Source organism: Glycine soja, chromosome 10, assembly GCF_004193775.1.
Source record: "Glycine soja cultivar W05 chromosome 10, ASM419377v2, whole genome shotgun sequence".
Lineage (NCBI taxonomy): Eukaryota > Viridiplantae > Streptophyta > Magnoliopsida > Fabales > Fabaceae > Glycine > Glycine soja.
Window position 1 is genome coordinate 40235804 of NC_041011.1, and position 24991 is coordinate 40260794.

Consider the following 24991-nt stretch of genomic DNA (forward strand, 5'->3'; position numbering starts at 1 on the left):
TCATTCTCTTTCATAATGTTAAAATTTATTTATTTTATTGTATTTTTTCAAAGATGATCAACATAATGCTATATATGTTATGAATAACTGATATATATATATATATATATATATATATATATAAAATAAAAATATTATATATTTATCTATTATATAATATAAAAACATTATTTTATTTGTGAATTCTTAATTTCTGCTTCATCCATCTTTTAATTTGAGTCCTAAGTGAAACAATTAAGAATGAAAAAAAAAACATGTATTGAAATTTATTATGAATTAAAATAGATACTTTAATAAATATTTTGTAAGGGTAAAATAAATCAATTTTTAAGCTTACGGGTACCTGCAACTTGGCATTATTTAAATAACTTTAATTATATATAAATTAGGTTGCTCTAATATAATTTTAGTGTAAACATAACAATTCAAAAATATTTATTTTTAGTGTAAACACATGTTTTAAAAGTATGCTTTTAGTATATTAATAATATGCTTCAAATTTATTTGTTTTTAATTTAATTTAATTTATTTTTTGTTTTAATTTTTTAACAACTATCTATAAATATATTTGCGAGCATCAACACACTCATGCACACATACCATATATACGTACACAAACAAATAGACATATATATATATATTACTGTAAAATACTTCATGGGAGGGAAAACTTAAGATGTGAGTTTTTATTTTAAACTATTATTTTAATTTTAATTTTATCATTAACATGATTGTATTGTACAGTTAAATATCTTTTTCATATGATGAAATTTTTAATAATTTTTTTAAAATATAAAAATGTATTTTACACTTAAAATTTATAATAATGAAATGTTTTTAACATCATTTATATTTTGAATTTATTATATATAATATATATATTATTAAAAAAATAAACATTTACATAATAATAAAAGAAAAAAAAATTTAAATAGTTGATAAATATATATTTTTTACTAGCTGTGAAAATAATATATAAAATGCATCTTTCAAAGAAAGTGTAAATTGAAAGTAGGAAAAGAGTGAGATCTCACTTTTCATGTTGTGAATTCTAATTTATAATATAGAAGTAAATATAAAAGCTTTTTATACAAATTGTTATTTTAAAAATAATAATTTTAATAAATTGTTATTTCATCTGTTTAAAACTTTATATTTTAAATCCTATAACGAACATAAAAACCTCACATTCCGTACTTTACTATAACACGAATGACTTTCCAAACTTCAACACATTCTAGGAGTGAAAAGAAGGAACAACAAAATGAAGAAGACTTATCCAAATTTTGCAAGTTCTTTGGAGAATTGCAGAACTTAAAAGAATGTTCCCCTTCCCTCTCCTTTCCCTATCTCTCTATCACAATACCTCCACTTCTTTTTAATGAACCAAACATTCTCAGTTATGGCTATATAATCGCCAAGTCTCGGGACAGGGACCCTAGAATCAAATTCCTAACTCCGTTCTTTCTCCGAACGTCAAAGTTTAACTAATATTATAAGATATTGTCTAATCCTATTCCGATAACTACGAACTGACAAAAAATGCTAGCAAATGTATGAAGCAACTAGCACTATAAGTAATCCATTCCAACACAAAAAAATATATTCACTCTGCCACAGGCATGTTATGGTGTTAACATTTCAATGTAGTGTTTTATTTTAAGAATGAATAGAGTACAGTACAAGTCCAATTGCAAATTTTGCTATAATCATATCAGGTATGACTAGCTAGTACTAGGATCCCTCGGTATATATAAAGAATTCATCATGGTACTTTGGTTGCGTTCTACTTATTGTCCAAAATTTCTTTTGAAGCCTTTGCTCCTGCATTACGATCATAATATTCTACTAGTGCAGCTCCGGCTAATGCTCCCAGCGTAAGAGCCTGTGCATGCAACCTGAAATAAAATAGCTCAGAAACATTAGCAAGAAGAATAAGCTTGGGAAATTATGGAGGGTGTCCCAAAGTAGGTTCAAAATTATTCATAAAAAAAAAACTCAATACACACATTGTGCAGTGAATTTTGCAACAAGGGGGGAAATGTAGGAATTAAACCCAACATATCACATAGAACAATCCCAATCTAGTTATTCATATTTCCAGATATGCAGACATCTGTATATTACTTGAAATAAGACACCAGATCAACCCATATCCTCTGGGAATTCAAATATGGTGTCATCTTTTCATGTCCCTCTAATTGAGGGATGACAATTCAAACAATAACAACAACAGTCAAATCACTAAGTAGCTTCTGTTGTCATCTTTTCAGCTTTTGTTTATTCCTTTACTTCGGTACACTTTCAACCTTGGAGAAGATAAACAACTTCTGTCGTAGAATTTTCTGACAAATCCAAATCAATTCTCTGCAATCCTAGTCTCATCTCTTAATCTATGCAATCACTTTTCCAATAGTTTCATAGTACATCTTATAAGTGTTATTCATCTATAATTTACACAATTTTAAATATCTTTCATGCTTTTATGTATAAGAACCAAAGTGATTCTCCTCTACGTATGTGGCGTCTTCTTAAATCTCATTAAATACTTTAGTGAGCCAAAAGATATATTGTCCTCCTACACATATCCAAACTTCAATAGGAATACCATCACGACCAACAATTTTACCATTATCCATCCTCTCCAACTCAAATTTTGCAGCAGTATCTACGTTGAAGGTTTTTTTATGCTGAATTGTTAAACATTATTTAATTGAAGAGACAAACATGAGAGACAGTAGAGTAATTGCAAATGAAAAAGCTCATCTTTATACCACAAAAACCATGAGAAAAAGAAAACAAAAACCAAAGCCCATTATACCAACAAACATTACAGTATTGTTCATCAAAACTCCAATAAATTATTGTTGTAAATGCCAACCAATAATTAACTTTTCCAATTGCCATATAGAGGTCGAAATAAATGGATCTGCATTTCAATTTCCTAGGTGATTGCCAATATTAACTTCGTGGAGAAGTGAAATTGGGATCACATCACAATGAAAGGCCTCGATGAAACAAACCGTAGTAGCAAATCATAAACAAAACATCAAAGCAACAGGGATTGCAGAAATCCAGATAATTAAATTAGGTCAAAAACAGTATTCGAAAAGATAAGAAATTATAAGAAACAAACCTTGCGTGAATGATCTTAACACTAGTTTTCATGTTGGGTCGAGACCAATTGTAAGCGATTGAACCCGAAATACCACTGAGCCACAGACACCCTGATCCAAATAAAAATCGCAAAAACCGCAAAAAGATCGAAATTAACAAAATCAAACACCCATGAATGAGGAAACACAAAAGAACGAATGAAGTGGGGGATTGAGAAATTTTACCAACAGTACGGAGCTTGTGCTCGACGACCCACTTCCTTATGGATTCAATTTGGGTCTTAGCTTCCGACATTGTAGCGTTGGAGAGAGAAACGAAATTTCAGAACGAAGAGAAAAGAAACAATGAAAGGAATAGAAAGCGCACACACACACACACGATGGTGGTATATGACAGCCACAAGGCTTTGCTTTATATATGCTATTGGAAAAAATAAATAAGAGAAAGAAGAAGCGAATAAAAACTTGTAATTGTAAACCTACGACTGCGAATTCGAACACCCAGAATAGCGCGTTGAAAATAAAATGCTGACGCACGTGACCATCGCCCACTGTATTCACAATACCATCTTTTCTGGTTCAACGAACGGAGCCACAAAAAACATAGCATTACCTAAAATAAAAAAAAAGGTGACATCTTTGAAGAGGTTTCAACTTTCAACAGGTGATTTTTTTTTCTTTTTTGGAGATGACAATTCTGTTTTGTACAGGTTAAAATATATAAATTAATATTCATTATTTTTATTGATTAATGTATATTTGAACTGATTTTAAAAATTAGAATATTAAATTACTAATATTTGTTGAGATAAATATTATTTTTTTATCATTTACACTAAAAATAAAGTATTTATGTCTAAATTTTGAATTTAGTTTTAATTTTAAGAAGATAATGTATTAAGAATCAATCTTATTAATTGATGAAAAATTCAATCTGAATATAAAATTGAATGAAAAAAATTTATATGCGAGTGACACATGACCCTGGATGCCTCCGAAGTTTGACCAATGACCACAGGAGGGAGATAGTGATACATGACTGTGGTCAGAATTTTATATAGCAGTTTTAAAATATTAGTCTTTTGTGTTGGCTGAATGGAAACATTTTTTTTTGAAGGGGATAAAATACATTTTATTGATCTGTACATTTTGACATTAGTTGAGACATTATTTTTATTTTTTAGATTATGTGTATTTTTGCATGTGAGATAATTATGTTATAAGATTATTATAGATGATAAAGTGAATCATTTAAATATTTAACACACAAAAAATATCAACAACTATATATATATATATATATATATAAATTATGTTTAAATTAAATTACTTCACAAGTTTACGTCTTAGATCGTTTTTTGTGATTTAATTTTTTTAATAATGTTTTATACTTTTCAAAATTTGTAAAATAAGTCATTTTTATCTTAGCTAAGTTTTCAATAACATTTCTAATAACTATAAGACGAAATATATCAAATACAGAATAACTTGCATCTAACAATAAGCCTCGTCAAAGTTCAAACCTTGTTTGTTAAAAAATAAAAATCACAAGGTTTATTTAAAATTTCAGTAAAAAAATATAAAAAGATGCAATTATTTAGTATATGTCCAAAGTCCTATCCTGTACCAATCCAAGATAGAGAGTACTTTGATAAGGGAAATTTAAAATCTCTTCGAGTTTATTTGGATCGAGAATTTTAACTGAGTAAAGTAATTTATTAGAGAATTTAAATTTTTGTAATTTAAAATTTATTGTTTGGATGCTTTTTATGAAGAATTTAAAATTTTAGAATTTTAAAACAAAATTTTAAACAACTAAAATTTTGGAATTTCAAATTCCTTCTAAAAGGTGAGAAATTGAAAGTCTTCTTCAAGAAACAAGTCTGAACTCCTAAAATATCGATGGAGTGTGAGGATAGAGGAACACTATAACTAGCACACCAACCATATTTTCTCTTTTTTTTCATTCATCTTTTTCATCCTTATAATTTTAATTTTTTTTATTCAAACACAAAATTTTAAAAATAAAAAATTTCAATTGAAGTATTTAAAATTTTTAAAATTTAAAATTTTTCAAAATTTAAAATTTCTCTGTCTAAACACTTCAATATATGATTGAGTCATCGGAATAGTCACTTGATTGATTGAGTTCAGTAACATTAGACTAGCGTGTTTGTTTTATTCGTGTATTTTGAAGTTTGCTATTATTATTTTTTTCAGTCAAAAAAACTTAATTATTTTTTTAAAAGTAAATATTTATCTGACAATGAATGTTTGGAATATATATAATAGTACTTTTACCTTTTGACGATAAGTACTTGGTATTAAAATATTTGTTTTCTTTAGAAATTTTTATTCAAAATTTATGAAAAATTCCAGTGCTTGGAATAAATTGGTCAAAAGTGAATCTCTGTAATGTAATGACAAATTTGCAATGCAATAGTTTATTTGGATTAGACTTTTATGTTGCAGTTAAAAATATATATATTTAATTATTTTTAAAAAAAAAACACCATATAAACACTTGAATTCGGTAAATAACCTTGAAAACGCTGCACTTACTATTTCATGGCACCAGAATTAGTTATGGAGACGATTTTGTGCTTTTATAATTTTATTTCAGAATTTCGACCATATCCCCATACAAAATGGAGATTTTCATTAGCGAACATGCATCAATGAAAATAGACGAACTATTCTCCCATTTTTCTATAATTGTGAACCTGCTTTTGATCATGGGAAGTAGCTTCTCCATCTGCTACTGTACTCCCTGAATTTACTCGAGCCAAACTAGATTATGATGGGCTCCTTGGACTTTGGCTAGGACTCTGGTGAGGTCGAGGCTGCAATCCACAAACGATATCAAAGCACAAGATTATGCAAATGACAAGAAAAGCTAAATGCAACTGTTCTCCACTCCTCCCTTCTTAATAATGTTAAGCAATTCATCAAGTCAGATAACACTTACCAATGAATTTGGAGATCTGGATCTTGACTGGGATCTGCAAAAAAATTTAATAAACAAAACTCAATTCAATATCCACAATCCACCCAAAACGAAGAAATTAATCCACCACAAATCTTGAGCAGCATCCAAGTGGAAAAGCAATTGAACCCAGTATCACACGTCTAGTCTCAGTAAGTGCTACAAATTCTATTGTCAGCAGCACATGATATCTTGTACCAATATAGAACAATAAGAATTCCTATAGAGAAGGAATGGATCAAGTGATCAACCAGAACACAGCACAGGTTATGCTGTAGTTTATTGAATTGTAACACTGCTGATTGCAATGGTTGGTACCAATGGCATTTAGTTCACGGTGATCCAGCTTTTAGATTTCAAATCATCTATCTACTGTCATCCAGTCTACAACAATCGCAGACCATGTCTTTAATCAATATATCATTACCGTCATCATTAGTTACAACATTAAGGTGTTTCCCATGTGCTCATCAACAAAACATGCCATCAAGATCCTAACATGCAGTTCCCAGGTCGCTGCAAAAGGCCACATCTAAAAAAAAGAGTCAACCCTAATGAACATTCTATATTTAGTGGCCAAGCTGACGATCCACTTCAACATTGTACCCTCCACCTTTCTACATATGACGAGTTATGCTGATAAGTCTATGTTACAGCATTAGGCTTTATGAGGAGAACAAAGTGTAAGGCATACAATAAAAAGTTCAAACAGTCCCCTCCAACTTGTACAAAAAAGAAAAAAGAGAAGCTCAAAAAATTTGAGACAACTAGGAATATCATAATATTCTAGAAAAGCAAAACCAGAAAGTTCAATCCAAGCACAAAAGAAACTGAATGCAATATCATATGGATCCAGAAAATCACATGAAATCAAAATTTAAGGCCATTGTTAATTAAAAGTGAAATAAAGGGATGTCCATTATATACTTGTAACAACAGATGTTCCAATGAATTTTCATTTCATCAAGATATAACGTGATAAAAAACTTAACAAGCAGAAATCCTACTGAAACATGAGAATGGTGGAACGACAAGAGCAATTGCATAGAAGTCACCTATCACCTATATTCAGATGTGGAAGGAAGATATAAGCTATAAAAGTAGAGACTTGATTGAAGCTCAAAGAAAAAAAGGGGTGAAATAACTAAATATAAAATCATCCAATTGTTATCATAGTCACCAGCTCATCTCAGTAACTTCTACATCAACTGAGCCTCTATGGTGGGTAGTAATGAAGATGACAGAATTCACCCAAATAAATCGTATTATTCCTGCTGGTGCCAGCCTTCTTGCACCAGAATACATTCGTGTTTTTTTTTTCCTGTTGGTGCATGACAACTGCAGCTACATAATATCCCACCCACCCCCGTAATTTTTTGGATTTGTCTTGTTGGAATCATCAAGTTGAACCCAAATAATACCAGACAGGAAGGACAAAAGTTTTGCCCCTATGATTTTTACGCAGAATTATCAAGCGTTTAATTTTGATCCAAGCATTTAAAATGAACCACATGATACTACCTATTGGGAAAGGTGATAGAAATATATACTCCAAGAGAAACGCCCTAGCTACAGTAACGGAGTAATACACATACGCTAATGACATTAACCAAACTCTAGTTTTACCTATTATGAAGAAGCATAAAAACTAAACTTTTAAGATTTCAACATTCAAAGCACAAAACACAAAACTGCATATGTATCAGACTTGATAGAAACTGACCTTGAAAGAGATATAGAACGTCGGGAGTGTTTTGGTTTTGGAGACAAACTGCAAAAATTAACACTTAGCCAATTCTTCGAAGCTACCAAAAGTATATACTGAATCATACTTCACCAATGCAACCAAAGTGAACCTTCTGCTCCTGTCACTATAGCTATGACTTCTGCTGCGGCTGCAGCTGCGGCTTCGTGAGATATATGGACTGCAGCTGAGGCTTCTAGAATAGCTCCTCCTTGAATAACGACTAGGACTTCTAGAATAACCTCGATCATATTCCCTCACCTGGACCAATCAGAGATGTACATTAACAAAAATAATTAGAAAAAAATTGAAAGCAGAATGTAGCCAAATATAATATCCACCCACCCGTATCTATGCCCGAGAAAAGGCATTGCAGAATTCTGAGTCATCAAGTTTCCTGATCTGTAAGAGAATACAAAGCTAAGGAAGTAGAACAAATGTACTAGTTAAAAAGACACCAAGGCAAGTAAAACACAGAACCTATAACCATTACAATTTACAAGATACAACATATTTCATATCATCATAATTGGTATAATCAACTATCCTAGTCATGCCTGCATACAAATTATACCAAAGTTTAGAATTATGTTGTGAAACTTTTAACAAAAATTAGTTCAAAAATCCCATGAACACACGAAATTATAGGGAGCAGAAACAAAAATATATTTGTCATAATTTCCTAGACTTGTTGCTTCCAAAATAAGTCCTGCATCTGCATCAATAAGTCATATTTGGATTAGCTTATTTTGTGATTAAAAAAGAGCTTATCATTAAAATACTGCATAGAGAACATTTGGATATAAACTCTCTTAACTTTAATTTAAACTAAGCATGTGCTTTGTCTGAATGATAGATTCTTATCACTATAAAGCCCTTAGGAGTGCCCATCCATACATAAATTGCATCAACTTCCCGACGAACCCAATACTAAAGCGTTCTTATGTAAACCTTGGCTCTTAATGACCCAAGATCATAATAATAATGCAGAAACTGTATATGTACTTTTAAAAGTAAAGTATCCTAACCTAACTCTTACTTATAGATTTAACAACGATAATACTGAAGAAAGAAAAGTTTTCTTACTTATAGATTTAACAACGATAATACTGAAGAAAGAAAAGTTTTCCTGCTTGTAGAGTGTTAACATTTTGATAAGTGTATTAAATGTCTAAGTAGTAAAGACTTGGAAGTCTGTGTGTCGATTTTCACAGGAACTTTATTTTGTACTTATGTTGTTGGATAATTTCCAATTTATAAGAGAAAAGATGAGATAAGGTAAAAGAAAATATGAGTTTAAAAGAAACTGAAATATAAAAATAGACAAAAGATATAAAAGAAAATTCAATAGGATGAGAATGTTAGGACCTAATATGTCTAAAACGTATTATTTGTGATTTTTCCCATCAATTAGGTGAATTTATCCTACCCACTTCTATTAGAATACTTCTCCTAATGTCTCACGATGACAAGCCTATTTTACCTATCTATCTCTCAAATGTCTTTAAAAGAGTCAATAGATAAAATGCATGAAGTTCTAATTCTAGATGTTTGCTTTGATGCATGTGCATAATCCAATCACTCTATTTCTAGCAATGATTTTATTAAAATATCTGTATTGATAAATATGAAGTTTACAATACATCTTTTGGCTTTTTAGGCCTATCAGGCTCTAACAAAGGGTTTAACTTCTCACAGCCATAAGGAGTCTTAGACTTGAAAATGAGTTTAAAAGCTGATGGAAGAGAAAGGATGAAAAAAGGAAATAGAGAATGACGAGAGAGAAGAAAGAATTTCCTAAGGGAGAGTTCTCATCCCTTAGGTGTGTATTAGAGTGCTATGAGACTCGATGTCTTTTCTCTATGACTTGACTCCCTTTTTATAGCGGTTGGAATGAACTTGGGTTTGACTCTCTTTTTATAGTTGTTGGAGTGGACTTGAGCCTAAAGCAAAAAATCTTCTTTATTTATATTTTTGATATTTTTTAGATTTTTTTTGCTTTTAATCCCTCATTTTCATATAAAGCCATAAATAAGAAAAATATCAATTCCTAATATTTAAGCAAAAAATAACTATTAAATAAATATTTTTAATATATTTTTATTATAAAAAATAGTTCATACTTATCAAAATCCTCCAAATCAAAAACAAAAAATGAGAGCAAACTCCGAATGCTCCAACACTTTCAATAGTTGTAATTTTTCAAATTCCCTTAGCTAAACCTTCTTGTATTTGTCATGCCTCACTTTTCCTCACAAGGCTTTAGTGTTTCTCTCTGCGCACAAGTATCTTGGGTGAGTGTTTAAATTTCTACGACCTGCAATTCATGTTCCTAGTTTTGCACTTGGTGAATGTGGCCGGGCTAATCAAAGAAATTATGGTTTTTATGAGATTTCAAAAATTAGGATTATAAGAGAGCATTTATCCTAGAAAAACTTCCACTTATTCAACCTAGACTTACTTGTTTTTTAGCCTCAATTTTTTTCCAGCACTTATTTTGAAACTTTGGGCTTACAAGCTTTTTGAGGGTGCCTTATCGTATGTTGTTTTACCTTCCTGAGACAATTTCTTACCTTAATCCTCCCCCAAATTAGGGGCATATCATGACTAAAACCCCTATGCTCTCTTAAACCCTAAAACAAGGTGGTAGAAGATAATTAAAATAGGCTTAGGGGTTTTAAAAAAACATGATTATCATTTTTGGCTCAAATAAGGTGCAGGGATAAATTAAGTGTTTGAAAATAAAAAGAAACATGGTCTTGATCATTTTCACATAATGTAATTAATCCAATAGTCTAAGAATGATACAAAATTAGGAAATTAAAAACAGATGTGCTACTTCAAAGGACGGAAAGAAAACTAGTTTTGAACTGGGAGAAGTATCACTTCATAGTTCTGAACTGGACTGAAAGAAACACACACAACGCGCACACACTAGGAGTCATATCAACAACTAAGAATTCTATTGTTTCCTTTGTTACAGAATCACTAGGCAATCCCGACGAGAAATGAACATAATAAAATTAAAACCAAAACACATTAAGTACCTCGATCGATCCATGCTCGCATATGTTTCGAGAAGAATAAATGGAAGAACCTAACTTACCAGCAGGAATTATAAGAAAAGGTGAAAATTCAGAGGAAAAAACAAGCATGTGAGTGAAAAATCTTGCAACAACAAAACATGGAGAATACGTGAGTGAGATGAGAAAATACTAAAATAAGCCAATGGAAAATGGGAATGAGATTCTTCACTATCACCTCTAACTTCTAATATTTATATGAGCACCCCAACTCTAGTGCATATAACTCTTGTGGTGACAGTCCACGACCATAACTATAACTACCATCATCACATCTAAGCTGTCCAACTTTTCATTGGTCAATTTTTTTTTGGTTAAATTATAATTTCAGTCTTCTTTTTTTTTACTTTTTTATTTGTGATATTTTAATTCTTATATTTAAAAAAATATAATTTTAGTTTGATCTTCAATTTCATATATGTTTATTTATATTTTTTATTTTAATTAATTAAATTATTTATTGATAATATCTTAAATAAATGTATTTAATTTAGTATTTGATTTCTCTAATGAAATAGAAGCTTAATGAAATAAAATAGAACAAAAGTCATAAAAACAAACATCCATGATCCATTTAATCTCTCTCCCCATGAAAATCCTCACATAAATATCATTCTGTACATCTCACTTACAAGGTTTGTGTCGGAGAATAATAAGAGCTAAAACTAAGATCAAACCCATAAGGCATCACTAATTGCATGTGTTGGAACAATAAAGTTCTCACACGCACTCACACGCATTCACTGTCACTCTATGTTAGAGAATAAGAGAAGATGATGACGAAATTGATTGAGAGAAAATAGAGGGGACTTAGAATTGTAAAAAAAACTTCTGCATTCTCATGCACACTCTTGCACACTCTTCTTTTCATTGATGATCACTATTATTTTTATACACACTGCACATGTAGCTATTATAACAAACTTCATAGTTGTCAAACTAATTTCAAAATGAATCACTAACTAACTCCATCAACAATATGTAGTAATAAAAATGCATGGCGAACACTAACAACTTAACACATGCCGAATGAGAAGTTGATTTGCCTTGTTGCATCATCTTGATTTGCCACCCCTAACGACTTTAATTGGAATATAAGATAAAATAAAATTAAACTATCTTTCAATCATACATTTCTATGTAATTAAAAATTAGAGTTTTACCATAATTATTTTAAAAGTTATGTCTAAAGCTATTTTTAATAAGTTAATATTGTAAGCATCTTTAGAAATGTGTCAAACTAGGCAATGTTATATCATACAAAAAGAAAGTTATGAATTCATGGCTCCATTATAATAATTTGCACGGTAAATAAACTAAATAAACTGTAGAAGCACATTAGGATTAGTCTAATGGTAAAAAAATTGGATAATTTACACAAAGTTAGAGTTAAAAAGTATTTTTGTAAACTGACTTTTAATATATATATATATATATATATATATATATATATATAATATTATATTGTTCACACATGTATTTTTATTTTTATTCAAAGTCAATTATATCCAAAACATAATTAGACACTAAATATGAACATCTTTTTCAAATAAAATTTAAAACATTGATTTATCTTGCTACAAGAAATTACTTCCACTAGATCCAACTATGGTTGGTATATAATGCATTTAATTTTGATAAACTATTCACATAAAGTTTATTTATACTGTTAATCAATAAAAAATTATGTTAACTACAAAACTCAATAATCTTATTATATATGTAAGTCACAATTGAATGACTATAAAAAAAATATTTACATTATATATATATATATATATATATATATATATATTAAATTGATGTATAACATATGACAAATACATGCTCCTTATTCATTTGTTTCACCAATTCACCATACTTTATCACTTGTTATTCACTTGTTGAAATATATGATGAGAATCTTATTATATCAGCTAAAAGAAGTTTCTTATTATAAACAACTAAGTCGATGTTTGTAAATCAGGTGGAAAAAAAATTGAGATAAAAATGTTTTGTAAAAGAATCAGAACTCTTAATTTTATTTTACTTTTGCATTGAAAAACCAAACATGTACCAACTTTCATCAACCGCAAACTGAACATGACGTAAATATAAGAATAATTGGGTTTTTAGTATTCTAAAATTTTAAATTTATGTTTTACATCTTTATAAAAAAAATTATTTAATCCCTCATTTATTTTTATTCATTGCTACTAATCCCTAAGAGGCTAAAACAGGCCAAAACTAATTCTTGAAAAGGATTAATATTGAAGAATAAAATAAAAGAGACTAAAAATGTTATAAAAAAATTATAGTGATTAAAAACAAAAGTCTAAAATTTCAGAGGGATTAGAAACATAATTATCATCTTTAAAAAAATCACTTGATTCAATTTTTTAAATCAGAAAATAATCCGTCATAATTATAAATATTAAAAGTTTAATCCTTTCATTCATTTATCATTTTAAAAAAATTCAGTCAAGATATTTTTCAAATAATCAAATCAAGTCAATCAAACTAATATACAATTCACTCAATTTTTTAAGGATCCATTTATGTATTGAAATTGAAAATTAATGAAAAATGACTAAAATAAATATCATACGATTAAAATCTTACGAGATTTGATATATTTTCCAAGGATTAAATTAAGTCAGGTAAGTTTCGGATAACAATAGTTATAAACACATAAAACATTGAAATTAAAAATATTTGACCCCAATAGAAAACATTATGACAGGACATATGTATAATTCCTTCCCAAGAAACATAACCATCAGCATTCAGCACACTTCCCTCGGGGCCTTTGTAGTAAGGTGCCACAACGTGCATCACCTGAGTGGCCGACGCAAGAACTAAACATTTTAAAAAAACATTTTCCTAAGGAAACAAAAAAAATTTATGCACGTCACCCTACATTACACCACTAGTAGAAGTGATAATGAAAAAACAAAATAAAAAAACTTGTTTTTAGTAATTGGTTTTGAAATAATATTTTATAAGAAAACCAGTTATACGATTGTTTTAAAACCAGCCTTTGAACTCCTATTATTCCGAGGTATGGTAGTTCTCATGCGAGTTCCATTACCATATACCTTGGCTCAATTCTTGCACAACAGTTTACAAATCACTCTTGCCATGGAGTAGAAGTAAAATTGTATTCTCAATACACAGCATTTGCATGAGCGTTGTTATCAAACATAAATAGTTGACCCACTACAAATCCAGCCACAGCTGCTTTCGTCCACTTGATTCACCACTTGAAATCACAACGTCCCAGCATTTCTTCCAAAACCTGATTTCCCCAACTAGATATACCATCTTATTTTATGCCCACCGGGGCAAATAAACTAGAGGAAGCAAATGTCCATCACACCGGTGGCTATGGAAAAATCAATTCCAAGGCCAGCCAGAGTATATAGTCTGTCATAACAGGACAGACCCAAAGGCCGAAGTGCCAAAGCAATATGTAACATTTTTCAAAGCATACATAACTTTCCATAGTAATGGTAGTTTGCTTCACAGTGAACAGGATACAAGTGTATTACCGATTTTGTGAAGGCATTCTATCTGATCCGTGCCTTAAACGAAAGCTGCTGGACCTGGTAGCTGGGTCTGACCGGCTGGTAGCCTGGTGGTATGCTCTCCAACCTGAATCTCTATCAACATGGTTCAATGATAATGAAGGCAAGTGGTCTCTTTCCCAAGCATGGAAGTGATTTGGTAGATGATGATTTTCTTCTTGAAAATTGCGTCCTGATGAACTTGATGGGATAAGAAAGAAGCCACCACCTTGGTCTGGCGATGTGGCCATTGGAGCTAATTGAGCTGGTCCATTATGACTACTGGATCTTCGGGTGCCAGAAGCGATAGGTGTCCGCATTGTGGTTGAATTAGGAGGTTGCTGTGGTTGATAGTATGCCTGAAGAGCCTGGACTCTATCACGGGCACGAGCATTGCTACCAGGATAAGGAGGGATCATTGAGGAAGCAACCGAGCTCCCCGCTCTGGCAGCAGAACTGCAGAAATTAATGCATTGAAAGTTGTACAACTGCAGAAATTAATCCATTGAAAGTTGTAACCCCAAAATGTGCATGGAATATCAATCATATGACCTGAGCATATTTCACTAGCCAGTGACGATTCTGAGATCCATCACTTTTCATCTTTTATAACCAAAAGTCATAGTGCATTTAATGTGATAAGCAGAGTATATATAATGGTTTAGCTCACTCATCAAATTAAACTTGAACAAGTATTACTTACACTCATGCAAAAAAAAAAAGAGAATAAAATTACTATGGTATGTCAACTCTAAAGTGGTACCTGTGACCAACAAGGAAGGGATGCATAAAAGATCCTGATCTTGGTACATCCGAACCACCCCTGGCTGGCCTTTGACTACCAGGGGATACTGATGGCTGATCTGCAGCAACTAGACGACTACTTGCTGTAGAGAAAGGAGGGGAGTGGTGTTCCCAACTGCGATAATGAAGATCAACAGCAGGAAATGTGTAGGAAGTTGGCATGTCACTGGGCACAGATGAGCCATTCCAATGGTTGAAGTTTGAAGCTTCTGATACAGTTCCACCAGAATTGGAGGAGGATGGATGTATTGGTCCAAAGTAAGCAATATACGGGCAAGGATGACTGGCAGATGACACAGCTGTATGTTCAGCAAATATGGCATGTTGTCCCAATACATCATGATCTGCATCTCATCATTCCAGTTAATTAATAGTTTCAGTGCAATGTAAACATCAACTTAAAGAAAATGGAGAAGCTGATTAGCTAGAAAAGGGATCTCTTACACGCAGATGATGAAAATTCCCCTTCCCTGGAAAAATCAGGAACATAAATATTAGATGAATAAAAATCCTACCATTTCAGTGTGTGTGTGTGTGTGGGGGGGGGGGGGGATTGAAAGGTAAAATATAATTATTCTTCAACAAAAAAATGCACAGTTAACTCATCCTAACCATCTTCAACCTGCATGTTGAGAAGGCAATATGATGGGTGGAAGGGGGTCTTTTTGAGGGTTGGTGAGGAAAGAGGTGAGTCACTATGGTGGAATGATTTGAAAAAGGTGTGTGGTGGGGGAGGGAGCCTTAATTGGTTTGATGAAGGGATGAGTTGGGAGATTGGTGAGGGAGATCAATGTCGGTTTTGGAAAGATGAGTCGCTTGGTGGGAAGTGTTTGGCAGACCTTTTTCCCCGGTTGTATCTCATTTGACTACAGCAAGAGGAGGTTATAGGTGGGGTGGGTAGTTGGAATGATGAGAGATATGGTGTTGGGATTTAAAATGGAGAACTTTTGAATGGGAAAATAATCTCATCCTTGATTTACATAAATTGTGAAATGTTCAGGTAAAGAGGAACATCATGGATTTTAGGAGATGGAGGCATGATAATACGGGATTTTACTCTACTAATTTGCCATACAAGTTGCTAATTTCTGCCGGGGTTGAGGAGCAAGTCGACACCTTTCCTTTATTGTGGAAGTTGAAGATACCAACTAAAGTGGCATTCATGGTGTGGAGGGCTCTCAGCAATCGTTTACCATCGAAGGACAATTTGAAGAAACCCAATGTGATCAATGAGGAGGCCAAGCTGATGTGTGGTACATGTCAACATGATTTTGAATCAACTCAACATTTGTTTTTATCGTGCAAAAGTGGCAACGCAAATATGGCTAAAATGTTATGCTTGGACATCCCCAACATTTTCCACTGTCCAACATGGAGATTTAGTGGGCCATCTCAAGCAATTTGCAGGTGTGGTTTCATGTAAGAAAGAAAGCGAGATGTGGCAAACTTTATGGTGTGCACTAATTTTCTGCATACGGAGGGCGAGAAATAACAAGATTTTCAACAATATTGAAGTGGACATTCTGAAATTGATGGAGGATATAAAATTTCAATCCTGGTCATGGCTATATCATCAACAACCGGGATCTAATCATTCAATTGTGCTTTGGAGTGGCAATCCTGTGGCATCTATTGGAGGTGGGAAAGTGAAGCTGTGATGGTGAGTGTGGGTGGGTTCTCGGGTTAGCTACAGGGGCATATGTCATGTTGGTTGAATGTATATTCACGGGTAGTTCTAGAATATGTTGTAGGGATCTTTTTTATGGTCAGCTTTTGGAAGTTGAAGGTTATCTGGTATTTTAGTCATGTGTTGATTGAAATACAATATAACCTTTATGGAAACTCTTTTTGTACTTGGTACTTCTGGTAACTCTCACTTATCATTTTGCTGATAAAAAAAAATCTTGGCAGCATTCAACACAGTACAAAATATATAGCATTATTCTATTCCCCCTTTAACATGGCAAGCCACAAGGAAAGCCAACCTCACGAGTGAATCCCATTTTTACAGATCTAATTAGAGCACATTCATAGAGATAGGAAAACTATTTTGTGGTTCAACAAAATATGATGCAACAACCAAGACAGCAATATTAAATTCAATAACAAGTATGCAACAGGCCTTCATTTTGGCAAGAAACAAAGTGAAATATTGCCAAGAATATAAGAAATATGAACCAAACTTGAAAGAATAACAGGGCTTTCTGTTGGGGTTGGAAAAAACTATTCATACTAAATTAGCCAATCACATTACTAAAGAAGAAGAAAAAGAAGAAAGGAAGGGGGTACTTCAAAGTTTAGCATTCCAAAAGATTAGGGTGGTAGCAAGGCTGCCAGGGCATAGGACAAGGTGAAAAAACTGGACTAGAAAATAAGGTATAAGTATAACTATAATTTTTATTACTAAAGAGAATCAATCTCTGCCCAGGTATCAATGATAAAGAACAGATATGTTGTACAAGGAATTCTCACCCTTACCCAGTCATTTGAGATCTGGATTCTCCCACTTAATTTCCTTCTCACAATTCTCAACTGACTCTAGCTAACTCCCCTTTTATTACCAAACAGAAGTAGATATTTTGTTAACAGAAATGGAGAAGTAGTTATTCTGTTAACAGAAATGGGTTCTAATACCCTACAATCATCTTATTCTTCCTGACCTAGACCCTAACCAAAGCCCCATCTTGTATCCATCCTTGATTTAAATTAAAATGCAATATGATCTTAAACCATCAAAATTTACAAGGGTGAATATACACCTTCACTTGCTCACTGTAGAATCAATCTCATTTTAGAAGAGCTATTTCTCAAAGCACACAAGACAGGCTCCTCTTTTTCTTTTTTGGGTTATACAGTAAGCACAGATGACAGACTCCATTACAAGTTAAAACTCAAATGCTGATTATGCTGTTTCACTAAACTTAAGACATTTCTACCAAAATTGGACAGATCCATTATGATTATTAAGACTCCCAAGTCTGGTATAGCTACTAGACCAAAAGTTATATTCTGTATTTAAACAACTGGAAATAAAGAAGTTCCATGTAAACAAACACTTAAAGGAGCAACTAAGTATGTGTTTGTATATGCATCTATTATCCACATTTCATATCAAATTCCCTAAAAAATGCAAAAGCTAGTATTAGTTGCTTCAATTTTAATTTTCAATTCACAACCAAACACTTGGTAAGAAGCTAACTCTTAAATTTTTACTGATGCTACTGTCTTCAAAATTGTGAGGCTCCTCAAGATTTCCACTATTCTTTCTAACAGTTTTCTCTTATGTATCAAAATGGTGGTTTTAAATAGCCAGGACTTCAGAGTTCAGATTTACTAATACCATCCATAGCTTTAACCACATTTGACTTTAATCAACCTAATTAGGTTCCATATTAAAATTAAAACATTTTACTTCAATGTATTTGTTGGAAAGTGAGCTTAATTACACTCACCCTAGCCCACCTTAGTTGCAGCCTTTTTGGGGGTTGCCTTAATTGCAAGCCTCAAGGGTGGTGGATTAGTCCAAAGTCGACTAAAGAAATGGCTTAAATAGAGCTTATAAAGTTTGGGCATTCTTCACCTTACAAGCCAATTTTTAGACCAAATTTTAAGATGGTATCAAAGTTTATCTTAGAACTATTGTTGGGTTACCTACATTGCCACGCTACAGGCTGGTAGCCCTAGACATGTGGGGGGAGTGTTGGAAAGCTGCCTTAATTGCGGTCAGACCTAGCTCACTTTAGTTGCAGCCACTTTGGGGGCTTTCTTAATGGTGGGTTAGTCCCGCATCGGCTAGAGATATGACTTCAATATAAAGCTTGGGCAGCCCTCGCCTTACAAGCCAGTTTTATGGGATTGATTTAGGCCCTAACACCAAATTCTACGAGTAATGCTTTTCATTGCAACAGCCATTTATAATATATGGTTAATGTGATATGTGAAAAGATATATAATTAAAAAAAGTCAAATAATGAATGGTTAAAGTCACACACACAACTCAAAGTGTCTTCAAATCAGTATTCCCAAAAATCCAATACATGTTATCTTTTAATGCACAAAAACGAAGTCTAGACACTATAAAGAACAAAAGAATACAGCAAATGACAAGTCCAAGTCTATGAATTAAAATAGATATTAATTTTTATGCAATTAGGCTTACTCGAAGGATGATGGAAGTCGTGCCAGGTTGCCAAAAGGGCACCAATGAACTCCAAAGGACTGCAGAAACCATGTAGTTAAAAAAATTAGTCAAAATGGTGGGCAAAATATTATTTATCCACATAACAAAAAGGAACAATAAATAACTTCAATTGAAACAGGCAATACCAACCTTGAAAGTCAAAGTCCAACTACTAATAAATAGGAAAACGAATTTCATCTAGATTTATCAACTTATAAATGCAATGGAGGGAAACAATGAACCAGCAGATATTAGTGGTACGGTAAGAGTTGAAGACTGAAAGAAGAAAAGTAGAGGAATGGAAGGCATAAGGCAGAAGGAGCTAAAATTCAGATCAGGTCAAAGGTTATTGTGACATAATATTGAGTAGTATCCCCTTTTTCTTAAATCTAGATGATAACTTTACTTTTGCTCCTGTTCTATAATTCATACAATTTTATGTAGCACATAGCTAAATGCCTTCCCAGTAAAACATTTCAGGAAAAAACCTTATTGATAAAACCAAGCAAAGAACAAGTTTGCAATTTCTCTCTCTCTATAACACATACACACATAAACACCTAATCAATAAAGGAATTATTTATCAAGGCTGTGTTCAGAGGCAAGCATAAAATAAAACATAAACAAACCATAAGTTAACTGGACTATTACCATCTCAGAGTAGCTAAGATCATAAAGATCCTCATCGTGAGTCCACTCATCCATGCTAAATTCAGGATATGAGCGACAACCATTAGCATATAGCCATTGACCTTTCTCAATCTTCCGACAATTAGGGCACTGCATTGCTCCTTTTATGTTGAATGCTGAACCAATGCAATCTAAATATTGTAAAGTAATAATAAGCATAAGAATGCTAATATTCCATATATTGTTACCAACAAGAAATCAGTGTATGCAGAAATTCATGACATCACTATTGCTTCTATATTCCACTTAACTGGATTATTACTGAACCGTGTACGGAAAACGAGAGAGAATTTGTTTAAAAAGTTTACATGTCAAGAGTGAATTTGTTTGATCATAGAAACACTTGCAGTCTTTTACTTGTCTTATGACAATGAGAACAAAATTGAAAATGTTAGGTCTTGAATTTTATTTTTAACTTTTGAGAAATCTTTAAACAGTAAGCACCTCCTTCAATCCAGATGTGCACCAACAATGACAACAAAAGTGATTTTATTTCTAAAATTTTAATGGTGACCTCAAGGTTGTTAAAATAGAGATTTTACCTAGGATCAGAAGGGGTTGAAAATTCATAACTCAGATCGTAAATCGGATTATAAGATCTTACATTCCAACCTAGAATATTTATATTTATATATAATACATATGCATAAAAAGTAACATAAATAAAACAATCTCTAAATTACTACAAAACATTAAAAATTCATAACCATCACATAAATCCAAATAATTAAGTACACACTAATAGGGAAAAAACACATTTTTTATCAAAAAAAATCCATACAGGCTGATTAAAAGAGCTTATTTACAGTATTGAGAGAGCATGACTCTATCGGTCATAAAAGATTAAATGCCTTAATAACCACAAGTTTAACACATCTTTTCAAAAAGAAAGACAATAACCTTTACGGTAGCACAGCACATTTAACACACCTTTTCAAAAACTTCTCCTAATTTCAAAAAGAAAAGGATAGAACAGAATAGAGAGAGATGAGTGACTGAGTGAGAGAGACCCAAGTCCCAATTCTAAATAAGCATCCATTTAAGGACCAATTGAAAATTCTCCACTAGCAAAAAGCATTATATTTTTATATTTAATACGAAAGGGTAATTCATTAATGTTGCTACATAACTGTCAGGGTGTGTCCATTACTATTTGGACATTATCATAGACTTGTTTCATATAAACAATGGAGCCTATTCCCCTAAGTTCAATAAAATTGGATTTTCAGTACAATTGTCAAACTGCTTTTTCACATAGATCCTGAATAATAAACCAAGTGTTATCCATCCATTGGTTCTCTAATCTCTATTTTGTTGATCATATATTTGCAAAGACAAAATCCTTATTCTTAGTTTCCGAGGGGGAATATTCATAAATTCATATCATATACAACATTCTATCGGCTGTTCAACTTAAAATTTATTATACCTCATAATTATAACCTTACTTGGTTTCAATGAAAAACAATGAAACCACACACTCTGGAGTTCCTCACTGTTGACAAGACCTATTAAAAGCACCAATACATACTGCTAAACATGAGCAAATACATATAATATTCAGAAATTCCACCAACAACAAGGAAAGGTAGTCAAAACGTCACATTTTTTTGTCGTTAAGCAATTCAACAAGACCAAGACAATGAAATCACAAACTCTGTAGTTCCTAACCGTTGACAAGACCTATTAAAAGCAGCCAATACATACTGCTAAACATGAGCAACTACATATATTATTCAGAAATCCCATCAACTATATGGAAAGTTAGTCAAAACGGCACAGTTTTTGTCGTTAAGCAATTCAACAAGACCAAGACAATGAAACCACACAATCTGCAGTTCCTAACCGTTGGCAAGACCTATTAAAAGCAGCCAATACATACTGCTAAACATGAACAACTACATATATTATTCAGAAATTTCACCAACTATACGGAAAGTTAGTCAAAATGTGAAATTTTTGTCGTTAAGCAATTCAACAAGACCAAGACAATGAAATGACACACTCTGGAGTTCCTAACTGTTGGCAAGACCTATTAAAAGCAGCCAATACATACTGCTAAACATGAGCAACTACAAATATTATGTAGAAATTCCAACAAATTTATGAAAAGTAGGTCAAAATGTCACAATTTTTGTCATTAAGCAATTCAACAAGACCAAGACAATGAAATCACACACTCTGGAGTTCCTAACCGTTGACAAGACCCATTAAAAGCAATCAATACATACCGTTAAACATGAGCAAACTACATATATTATGCAGAAATTCCACCAAATTTATGGAAAGTTAGTCACAATTATTGTCGTTAAGTAATTCATCGAGACCGAGACAGTGTAAAACTTCTGCATACATAAGCATGATTTCCTACCAACTGCAAATATTGAAAACTGATCTAGATTTCCACAATTCAATCATAAAAGCTAATTTGTCAGTACGTGCAACAACGGTAAGCCTAATCACCCTCATCATTAACTAACAAACACAACAAATCAAAATTGCAAAATCAGTTTGAATCTGATAGTTTCCAAAAGAAAAACAATATTATATCCAATCATCCACAATAATTGCCCCTTGTGGCTAGGTCACATTCACTAAATACAATTCAATTCTCCATTCAAAACAAACAATCAATCAAACGGGATCCCGTAGCCTACAAAATTCTCTAGGCTTCAGAACCCCAACAAACACCAATGACCATATATAATCGAGAATAAGAATAATCATGCACAGTTGATATTCTATTATTCTTCTATCTGCATCAACCGATGGCAAAAATAATTGCGAAACAAAAACTAAATTCCAGATCTCAATCGCTGCAGTTAAAACCGATTGAGGCATCGGCGTTCGAATACACAAGCTGTACTGTTCTAATTCCAGGATTATCTATTCAATTGTATAATTTGCAAGCAGTGTGTGTGAGATAGAGAGAGAAATTAAAGTTACCGAGATGAAATTGATGACCGCATTGAAGCTTAGACCAGGATCTATCCCCATTATCGGCAACAACCTCGAGGCAAATGGAACACGACACTGAACCGAAAGACTTTCCTCCTCCAACATCTCCGTCATCCACAACCTTATCATTGTTATTGTTATCCTCTTCTTCGTCGTTACCGAGACCCATTACAAAAACCCTAAAATGGGAACAAGAGAGAGAGATGGTGTTGTCTGAGAAAAGACAGGAATGAGAAAACAAAGGAAGAAAGGGTGTAATCTGAGATCTCAAGTCTTTGGTTTGGGGATGAAGAAGATTGAATTTCTTTGGGATTTTTTTATTTCCGTTTAATCCATTCGCGATCGTTGGATTCTTCCTCAGACTCCTCATAACTCTTGTTCAATCAACTTCACCGACGGTTGCGATTCATTGCCGGTGCCTTCACCTTCCTTTGACTTTAAATTATTTTTCCCACGTATTTTATTTTAACTCTAATTGCTTGTCTTGCTGTATCTACTGTCCTTTCTTGTCCTATTATGATTAAAGATAATGTGATATTTTATTTTTTATGTCAAAGTGTGTTATCTGTCATTTGTATGTAAAAGATCGAGTATATATAAATAAATTGTTTATTTATAAAAAAAATTGTTTATAGTTTTATTGTTAAAATTTATTTTATAATTAGATTTTTATATTTTTTTAGTTGAAATTTGATTTCATTGTGTGATAAAATACATATAATTTAAAAATTATAATGATGTATTAACATATTAACATTATTTTAAATTAATACAAAACAATGTTTTAAATATTATTATATTAAAAAAAAATTATTATGATAGGTTTTTTTTCTACGATGTTATTACTATAAAATATTTATCGGTTTTGTCAATAATTATGATAAATTATTTTATAATAAAAAATTTAGGATCCGTTTATGTGATAAATTCTATGATAAACTAAAATATGATATAACAACATACGATTTAGTTCACACTTTTTTATTTGTTAGAAAAATAAAGAAACTAAAGCCTAGCAAACTAATAAAGAAAAAAAGATTTTTAAGTTTACATGTGCTTAATTTTCTTCTAGTAATAGATCATATGTCTAGTTTTATTCATAAAATTAATAATAAATATTTTGTTAACCTTATTATTTATTAAATTAACTTAATAATTTTTATTTATATATAACTGTTCTGACTGTATGAAATTGTAACTTATTCATATTAATACTAATAATAAGAATTAATGAAAATCATTTAGTTGGAAATTGAGTAAGAGAGAAAGTTTACCCATACTATTCTTTAATTATATTACCAATCAGATTGTTTCCCTTCTAAAAAATTTTAATTTTAAAAATTAAATTAAATTTTGAGACAAGTAATAATATATAAATTTGTGGGGAAATTTAATATTTTAAAATCAATTATGTAACAGTTTAATATTTTAAATTATTTTCTACAACAATTTAATATTATATAAGTATATATAAGTATACATTACAATATATATATATATATATATATATATATATATATATATATATATATTAAAGTATATCATGTATTACATTAAATTTTTTTAATCTTTTTAAAAAAAAAAAAAAGCAAAATGAGATTTTATTGACATTATTTAGTTTCAGGCTTTTAGCATAGGTTTTGCTAAAAAACTATTTTATCTTATATTATTTTATTTTAACAACAAATTATACCAATGATTAAAATAATCTATCCGTGGATGACAATGATTAAAGCAAATTCACTCCCCTAAAAAATAATTTTACTCATTTTTTGTTATCTCAAATTAACCGTGCAAACCATACAAAAATGAATTAAATCATTTTTTTAAAAAGAAAATCAAAAGTAAGTGCGTAGACATCATCATAATGAAGGAGGTCATATCC

At 31.6% G+C, this 24991-nt stretch overlaps 2 protein-coding genes across 3 annotated transcripts; both read right to left on the reverse strand.

The window, feature by feature from the left end:
- Positions 1–1572: 1572 nt before the first annotated feature.
- LOC114369574 lies at positions 1573–3610 on the reverse strand. Its single transcript, XM_028326808.1, has 3 exons — positions 3342–3610; positions 3137–3227; positions 1573–1898 (listed from the first exon to the last, which is right to left on the reverse strand). Exons 1-3 carry the CDS (start codon positions 3409–3411, stop codon positions 1787–1789), a joined length of 273 nt encoding a protein of 90 aa, XP_028182609.1. The 5' UTR covers positions 3412–3610; the 3' UTR covers positions 1573–1786.
- Positions 3611–13888: 10278 nt separating this feature from the next.
- Positions 13889–23522, reverse strand: LOC114369749 (E3 ubiquitin-protein ligase RFI2-like). Of its 2 annotated transcripts, none has more exons than XM_028326998.1 (6): positions 23095–23522; positions 20110–20279; positions 19438–19496; positions 15723–15748; positions 15238–15622; positions 13889–14918 (listed from the first exon to the last, which is right to left on the reverse strand). In XM_028326998.1, exons 1-6 carry the CDS (start codon positions 23474–23476, stop codon positions 14456–14458), a joined length of 1485 nt encoding a protein of 494 aa, XP_028182799.1. In that variant the 5' UTR covers positions 23477–23522; the 3' UTR covers positions 13889–14455. The 2 variants fall into 2 exon arrangements, with proteins under 2 accessions (XP_028182799.1, XP_028182798.1); XM_028326997.1 differs by having other exon boundaries at positions 13889–14930; positions 23095–23519.
- Positions 23523–24991: the final 1469 nt, after the last annotated feature.

Coding starts and splice junctions, on each gene's coding strand:
- LOC114369574 (XM_028326808.1), bottom strand. CDS start 3,411: ATGTCGGAAGCTAAGACCCAAATTGAATCCATAAGGAAGTGGGTCGTC. Junction 3,228..3,341: donor GCACAAGCTCCGTACTGTTG/GTAAAATTTCTC, acceptor TATTTGGATCAG/GGTGTCTGTGGCTCAGTGGT. Junction 1,899..3,136: donor GTTAAGATCATTCACGCAAG/GTTTGTTTCTTA, acceptor ATTTTATTTCAG/GTTGCATGCACAGGCTCTTA.
- LOC114369749 (XM_028326997.1), bottom strand. CDS start 23,476: ATGAGGAGTCTGAGGAAGAATCCAACGATCGCGAATGGATTAAACGGA. Junction 19,497..20,109: donor ATCTTAGCTACTCTGAGATG/GTAATAGTCCAG, acceptor TGGTTTCTGCAG/TCCTTTGGAGTTCATTGGTG. Junction 14,931..15,237: donor CCCTTCCTTGTTGGTCACAG/GTACCACTTTAG, acceptor TAATTTCTGCAG/TTCTGCTGCCAGAGCGGGGA.